Here is an 8,223-nt window from a genome sequence, read left to right on the forward strand (position 1 = left end):
GCAGAGATGTATTGTTTATCATAAGTTCCCAGAAAACAATTAATTAAATAAAAGCAATATTTCATACCACAGCCCTAAAATGAACAGATAGCTTGCATATCACATTTTACCGTGATGCCTCTAACAGTGCAAGGCCAACTGATAAGACAGGAAGAACATAAAAGACAAACAAAAAAAAAGTGGGGAAATTAGATGAACAAGCACTGGAAGACATGTTGTGTGTGTAGGGATGTTTTGGGTTCATCAGCACTAAGTTGCTTCTCTTGATTCTTTATAAAAGCATGACTTGGAAAAGTAGACAACCTCCTTCACCTGGAAAAAGACAGGATGTTACTCACAAATAGCATGCCGTTTTATGAACTTAGTTTTATGAATGCTTACCTTGACGTTTATGTCAGCCAGCTGTACACCAGAGAACCACAGATGACCGCAAGAATTGTGCAACACACCATGATCATCATTTTCTTCTACAAAGGTGTAAGTGGGCAGCCAGTGACAGCATGATAATGATATAATGATAGTGGAAGAAAGCAAGAGGAAAGAATGATTGGGAAAGAGATTTGGAAGGTGTAGAGAACAGACATATAGAGATGAGGTTGAAATTATGAGGGAGAAACAGAGGACATCGATACATGAAGAAAAACAGAAGATGGATGAACAATAAAAATAAAAAATGCAGTGAGAAAAATAAAATGCTTTTTGAGAATCTTAGCATTGGTAGTCTACATTTAGTACATGAAAATATACTATAAGTGAAAGTGTCAATTATTATATGACAATTGTAGCTCATAATTTCCCAGCTCACCCTGCGTGCTTCTTGTTGGAACTTGGCAGCCTTTTTGGTGTCAGCCACAGCTCTTTCCACAAAACCCACCGACTGGTCCATGTTGCTCTCAATCCTGTCAATCATGCTTCCCTGTTGAATGAGAACAAAATGGTGTCCAACAGTAGTTTTAATCATAAGGACTCCAAAATACAGCTATAGCTTTGCTTTATTCTCCTGAGAAGACAAACACATATACCTGATTCTCCACCAGCATTGCAATGTCCACAAACATGTCATGCAACTCTTTTATGCTGCTCTCCAGTCGCATAATATCTTTGTGTCGTGCCTCAATCTCACTTAGTGCCTGTTTTGATATCCCAGAGTCCATAATCTATAGAAAAGGAGAAAGTGTTTAAAAAATAAACATACATTACCATTTAAAAGGTTGGGGTCATTTAAGTTTTTTGAAATACGTCTCTTATGCTCACCAAGGCAGCATTTATTTGATCAAAAGTACAGCAAAAACAGCAATATTGTGAATAATATTATTACAATTAAAAAAACAGTTTTATATTTTAATATATTTTAAAATATAATTTATTCTTGTGATGCACAGTTGAATTTTCAAGAATGCTCAAGAAACATTTTCTATTATTATCAATGTTGAAAACAGTTGTGCTGGTTAAAATTTTAAAACTGGGATAATTATTTTCAGGATTATTTGATGAATAGAAAATCAAAATAACAAAATAACAGATTTTATTTGATATAGAATTTTTATGTACAGTAACAATGTACAAGTCTTTAATAACACTTTTCAGCAATTTAATGCGTCCTTGATGAATAAAAGTATAAATTTCTTTTAAAAAATGTTTTACAAATTACACACAAGATATTTTTACAACAAAACATCACACATCAATGTCACACAAAATCACTCACTCCTGCTGTGAATACTGCAGCGTTTCCTCCATCCAGCATTTCCTCCAGTTCTTCATCAGTAGTGGCTTTGCCAGCTGTAAGACAGGATCCAACACTGGTCCTTAAACATGCATTGTGATCACTGATTTGATTTTTTTTTTTATTCAACCCTAAAGAAGGTCTGTGTATGTTGTTTGTTACTCACTGATCTCCAGCTGTCTTTGGATGCGCCCTTTGCTCTTGTCTCTAAACTCCACTTGGGCTTCATTGTATTTGGTCATCACCTCTACAAACTTCTTAGCAAGAATGGCATGCTACAGTGGGAGATAAACACTGTATAAATAAAACACAAACTACTTGTGGAAATCCATGTGGATTATTGGCAGGACTAGTGGTTACCTGAGATTTCTTTATCCGCATATCTGCTGAAACCCTCTCCTCGGTGTTAGATGCCAAAATCTGCTCAATGCCTGTTGGCAACATTGGTTGACAAAATATTTCAACTCAGAATTTATAATAGCGATGTAGTATATTGTCCAATTATTATTGAAAAATAATTATGTATTTTCTTCAACAAGCAAAAGTAGAACAGAAAACTGACTTTTGAGTTTGTTGCGAGCATTGTTGGCCAGTTTCTTTATCTCATTCGTAACTGCCTCCAATTCATCCTGTGTCTCTGTTTGAGAAATGTGATGAGATATATTTAAAGCATGAATGTGGTAGGGAGGCAATAGAGAAAAATAAATAATTAATAAAATGAAGGTTAAATGTAATTATACTAACTCTGGTCTGATGTAGGTGCAGAGAGGATGACGGAATACAGTCGCTTTATCTCGCCTATATTTTCATCAATCTTGTCTATACTGGTGCGGATTTCTTCAAACTGTAGAACGCATACAGAAATTACTTTCAAATGTCCATTCAACTGCACTCTTAAAAATAACGATTCTTTATCGGCATTGGTGGTTCTAGAAGTAATCTTTGGACTTTTAAAAATTTAAAAATGGTACTTTTAAGAACGGTTCACAAAAAGTTTATTTGGGGAAATCAAAAGAGTTGTTCTGTGGCATCGTTGTTAAAACCCCCTTTTGGAACCTTTATTTTTAAGAGTGTGTAACATTCAAATGTCCATATTCATTTGAATACAATGTATTTGATTCACTTATACCTGAGCAAAGAACTCATCCATAAACTCTTTTGTTTCCACTGGAATTTCCACATCATCAGGAGTTTGGTCCGACTTCTGTTTTGACATACGCAACCAAAGCAGAAAGTTTAATAAATTGGTAGAAATAGTGTTTTCTCTGCTTAAAAACAAGCTTAACATTTTTTTAAGCTGGTAATTTTTTTTAGCTGGGAATTAGATTTGCGTCGCTGACGCTTATGGGGAAACTCCTGTTTACTCTGATACTGAAGCCTGATTTGTTCACGTTTGTGTAACTACACGAACCAATGGTGCTTCAACCCACCAAAAGGGGAGGAGCCGACCACTATATAAGTTGGCTCAGTGCGCCATTTCGCCAGAATCTTTTGAATGAAGTGACAGTCATAGATTTGTGTGCAGCCTTATAGTACGGCAGCCTACGTAATGCTCGTTTCCTTATCTCAGGGACCCAAGGTTACGTTAGAAACTGGAGTGTTCCTTTTTGAACGGTCTCTCCTGTTGCGTTGGACACTGCAAGCCTGCTGAGGCGCAAGCCAGGGCTATATCATCGACAATCCAGAGAGTAACCTCCGAAGCATACAAAGAGCTGCTCTGAGTGCATAAATTGGCCAGAACACTCAACATACACTCTAAGAGCCCGAACTGGGCAGAGTGGATTAGGACCCTGCTCACCTTCTGAATTGGGGAGAGCTAGGAGGGTGATGACTTGTGCTCTGAATGGAGTGGAGAGCACTTTTGGCACATAGCCGTGTCTCGGTTTGAGGACGACTCTACAGTCATTAGGCCCAAACTCAAGACAGGAAGCACTGACTGACAGTGCTTGCAGGTCACCCACTTGCTTGACAGACGCTAAAGCCAGAAGGAGGGTGGCTGTAAGCGACAGGGGCCGAAAGTTGGCCAACTGGAGCGGCTCAAAGGGAGGACCTCGCAGAGCCCTGAGGACAATAGATAAGTTCCAAGTCAGCACAGTATGAGGGCAAGGTGGATTCAATCTCCGAGATGGCCAACCAAGAGAGAATGATTCACCGCGTTGGCTGCCACATACACTTTGAGTATGGAAGGGGTGCGCCCCTTATTTAGCAGCTCTTGTAGAAAAGTAAGCATGTAGGACACGTCGCACGATGATGGATCCTGGTTCCGTGCTGCACACCAGTCAGAGAAGACTGACCATTTAAGGGGGTAAAGACATCTTGTAGATGGAGCTCTAGCCTCTAAAATGGTATTAGTTACACTCGCAAGGAGCAGCAAAGGCTCCCGTCGAGGGGTCAAACATGAAGGCTCCACAGCTCTGTCCGGGGATGCCAAATCATGCCCTTCGCATGCAAGAGAAGGTCCTTCCTCATTGGTATCAGCCAGGGGGCTGCCAATAGCAGCTGAATCAACTTGGGGAACCACATCTGAGTCCTCCAGAGTGGGGCCACAAAGAGGACTGAGCATCTGACTTCCCTGACCTGTCTGATGACCTCAGGAAGCAGGGCAACTGGGGGGAAGGCATACAGGCAAGCGCTGGGCCAATAGTGGACCAGGGCATCTCGCGGTTTAGAAAAATAAATTGGGCAGTTAAAGTTGTCTTCTGAGGTCCACCTCTGCCCTGCTGAAGACAGACCAGAACATTTGAACCGTTTGGGGATGTAGTCTCCCCATTCTACTGGAGCCACATTGTCCCTGGACAGCATGTCTGCCACTTGATTCAGTCTGCCCAGCATATGAACTGCTCTCAGTGAGAGGAGTTTGCCTTGTGCCCATAAAAGGAGGTGTCAAGCCAACCTGTGAAGGAAGCGTGACCTGAAACCACCCTGGTGATAGATAAAGGCTACCACCGTCATGTTGTCTGATCAGACCAGGACGTGGTGCCCACTTAAAGCGGATAGGAAAGGTTTTAGGGCTAGAAAAAGTGCCATCATCTCAAGGCAGTTAATGTATAAGGATTGCTCCAGGTTTTACCAGGAGCCAAATGCAGATCTGCCCTCATACAGAGCTCCCCAACCCGAATTGGAGGCATCTGTTGTGACCACCTTCCTTCTGGAGGTCAGTCCCAATGGGGAGTTTTCCAAGGGGCCACAGCTCTGATGCAGCGGTGGGTTACCCTGAGATGAAAACATCCCAGGGGCCAAGCATGGGACGGGACATGGGCTTTGAGCCAATATTGAAGAGGCCGCATGTGAAACAGGCCCATAGGAATCACAGAGGAAGTGGCCGACATGAGGTCGAGCATCCTCTGGAAAACAGTGAGGGGACGTGAAGTCCCCAGTTTGAAAGACGCCGCTAGCCGCTGAATAGTCAAGGAGTGTTCCATGCCAGCATCCTGGCAGAATCGATAACTGCCCCCAGAAAGCCCACTCGCTGGCTGGGAGACAAAGAGCTCTTGGCTAAATTGATTCTCAACCCAAGCCGCTCTAGGTGGCTGAGCAGCAGCAACCTGTGAGTGATGAGTTCCTGTTCTGATCTGGCTAAGACCAGCCAATCGTCGAGGTAATTCAGAATGCGGATTCCCATCTGTCTCCGAGGGGAATGAGCCGCGTCTATGCACTTTGTAAAAGTGCGTGGGGCCAGAAACAGTCTGAAAAGCAGGACTGTATACTGATAGGACACTCCCTTAAATGGGAATCTCAAGAATGGTCTGTGATGGGGGACCTCAGGGCATATTTGCATGAGGATCGGTTACAAAGTCAACATCTTGAACGGCAGTCTCATTGGCGAGCGGTTCAGATGCCTGAGATCGAGAATGGGTCTGAGCCCACCATCTTTCTTGGAAACGAGGAAGTAATGGCTGTAAAATCCCGACTCGCTGTTCACTAGAAGGACCGTTTCCACGGCTCCTTTTGCAAGCAGTGTTTGTACTTCGGACCAGAGAACATGAGAATCATTGTCCTGTACTAAAGTTTGAATGATACCTCTGAAGTGAGGCGGTCTGCGAGCGAACTGAAGCGAGTAACCTCGTTCTACAGATTTTAGAACCTAAACATGTCACATCCGGGATAGCTTTCCAAGCCTGAAGCTGGATGGCAAGTGGTTTTAGTTTTTTGGAGTTCATGGAGTCATCAGCAACAGCCTCCTCCTCCTCAGATCCACCGAAGGAAATCAAGCCACTCGCAGCCAATGAGGAGCGCTGATCCTCACGTGTTACGCAGACAGGTGAATCGAGGCGTTGGGGGGAGAGTGAAGCACACAGGAGCTGTGCCTGCGTGAGTTCACTCGATGCGCCGGATGGCTGCAGAGGAAGGCTTCTTGCTTCTTCTGCTGCCAGGGCTTCTTCTCACGATGGAGAGGGTTTCTTTCTTCTTTCTCTTTGGCTTCTTGCTTGTAGAGTCAGCGAGGAGATGATCTTCATCGCTGAAGGAGAAAAATTATGACGAAATGGCACTCAGATCTGACTTATATAACAGTCAGCTCCACCCCTTTTGGTGGGTTGAAGTGCCATTGGTTCGTGCAGTTACACTACCATGAAAAAAATCAGGCTTCAGTATCAGAGTAAACAGAGTTTCCCTATAAGCAGCAGCAAGCAAGGGAGAGACGACCAGCTGGTCTCTCAGCCTGACCAGCCAACAGACCAGCTTGACCAGGCTGGGACACCGACCAAGACCAGCAAACTACATTAAGCTGGTTAAAGATTTTTTTTCAGCAACCACTTGTTATTGTCAGAAACTTAAAGATAGACACCATTGCAATTTATTTTCAACAGAACTTAAAAGTTACAGAAATGTAACACTACACAGAATAGTGTACACAGAATACACAGAATTTACAACGCAAAACAGATATTTTAAAGAGATTCGGCCCATATGACAGGGCAGGAGGACATTGATGGTGTGAATGCTCTTGTGCCTTGCTTCATCTCAACTATTAATGTCAGACGCGTTTCTACGTGCTTGATGGCAGTTAAGATACTGTTTATTCTTTTAACCTATCTGTTTATTGAACATAACTCAATAAAATGACCCTAGTTAACGTTAGTCAATATGAGTTCAGTCCCAGGTAAAGGTCAAACAGTAGCAAATCAGTCCGGGTGTTTAATAATAAAATCATAACTCATAACATAAGGGAAAAAATCGCTTACCGCTTTTAGCTGTTCCAGTCGGTCCTTCATCTTTGGATCAATGTGTTATGAGACAAGATTTCAAACTGCTGTAATGGTCAGTTTAGAAGACGAAAGAGCAGCGACGTCGTTTTCAGATCAGATAAATAGAAAACATCCTAACTACAGCATGAACACACCAAATTTAGAGTTCCAATAGAACAGTTCGGGATTCTTATTTTAGAAACTCTCAAAAAATAAAAAAATTAAATAAAATAAAAATAAATATAAATATAAAAAAAGAGCGGCGTTCTTCTTTTTTATGGAAAAAAGTCAAACAATTTAGCAGTGTCGCTCGTCTTGTAGTTGTCTAAGCCTATCCTCTCAGAGCGGATTAGCGCAACAGTTGTATGCTGGGTAGCTAATCTTCCTCTACCGAGGTGCTCCTATTTGTCCGCTAACACACATTTGAGTGATGCAAACAGCGCTTGACAGATCTCACGCAGATGGCGAGGCTACGGATAATTTACCCCTAACTATGGAAGTAGGATCTGAGACTTAAAAATAAAATGAAGGAATACGTTATATATAAATGTTAATAAATCACTTTTTAAATAAACAAATTGATAAGACATATTTAAAGCTATTTAATTAACGTTTTAAAATGTAGTTAAATAAAATAATAAAAAATAATAGAATTGAAAAATAAATGGTCATATTTAAAACCATTTAATTTCTGTCATCTCATTCAACATAAAACAAAAAGTCAAGGTGGCCTGGGGTAAATTGAGGGACTTTTGAAGTACTGAAAATGCTTAAAATCTACTTTTAAAGCAGTTACTGAAACAATGTCAATAAAGAAACTGCAAGTAACTTCTCACTAACAAAAACAGTTCAAAAAGTGGCCAAAGCATCAAGCGTTGTGTCACAAAGCAGCACATTGGTTGGTCTGACACAGCTTGGATGAGACAAAAACGACAAATATTTACCATCCCATTAAAAAGACACGTAAAGAGCAAAACAAATATATGAAAAACATATTTAAGAGAAAGAAAATCTTCATCTTACGCATACATTATGAAGCTATTCAAAATATCAACTGAGTTGCAATACAAGAAGAGGCCAGAGATTGTGAAAGATTTTGGACAGAGCATTAATTTATTATTTACGGTCCACAAGTATTTAATCTTTGTACAGTTCTCACAAGGACAAATAAAATGTTTTTACCAGTAAGGACATATTGTGAGATAAATTCAACATACTTGTTGAAGTGCTTCTGTTTGTTACCACTCTTTTTTTTTTTCATTTAAATCCACTGATGGTCAAAATAAGAAAAGAAGGATGAAAATGGGAAGG

At 41.0% G+C, this 8,223-nt stretch overlaps 1 protein-coding gene across 1 annotated transcript; it reads right to left on the reverse strand.

Annotated features, from left to right (window-relative positions):
- Positions 1-6: 6 nt before the first annotated feature.
- On the reverse strand, positions 7-7,051 carry LOC107746898 (syntaxin-3-like). The gene is made up of 11 exons (XM_016561233.1): positions 6,910-7,051; positions 2,856-2,930; positions 2,471-2,570; positions 2,289-2,363; positions 2,087-2,157; positions 1,893-2,001; positions 1,709-1,782; positions 1,023-1,157; positions 806-916; positions 382-467; positions 7-312 (listed from the first exon to the last, which is right to left on the reverse strand). Exons 1-10 carry the CDS (start codon positions 6,937-6,939, stop codon positions 390-392), a joined length of 858 nt encoding a protein of 285 aa, XP_016416719.1. The 5' UTR covers positions 6,940-7,051; the 3' UTR covers positions 7-312; positions 382-389.
- Between the last annotated feature and the right edge of the window lie 1,172 nt (positions 7,052-8,223).

Source organism: Sinocyclocheilus rhinocerous, unplaced genomic scaffold (assembly GCF_001515625.1).
Source record: "Sinocyclocheilus rhinocerous isolate Xijiao unplaced genomic scaffold, SAMN03320098_v1.1 scaffold2026, whole genome shotgun sequence".
Classification (NCBI taxonomy): domain Eukaryota; kingdom Metazoa; phylum Chordata; class Actinopteri; order Cypriniformes; family Cyprinidae; genus Sinocyclocheilus; species Sinocyclocheilus rhinocerous.

Excerpts from the sequence above, each read along its gene's own strand:
- LOC107746898 (XM_016561233.1), bottom strand. The coding sequence starts at position 6,939 with ATGAAGGACCGACTGGAACAGCTAAAAGCG. Across the intron at positions 2,931-6,909 it reads GACTGGAACAGCTAAAAGCG|AAGTCGGACCAAACTCCTGA; the intron begins GTAAGCGATTTT and ends ATGTCAAAACAG. Across the intron at positions 2,002-2,086 it reads TGCGGATAAAGAAATCTCAG|CATGCCATTCTTGCTAAGAA; the intron begins GTAACCACTAGT and ends CTCCCACTGTAG.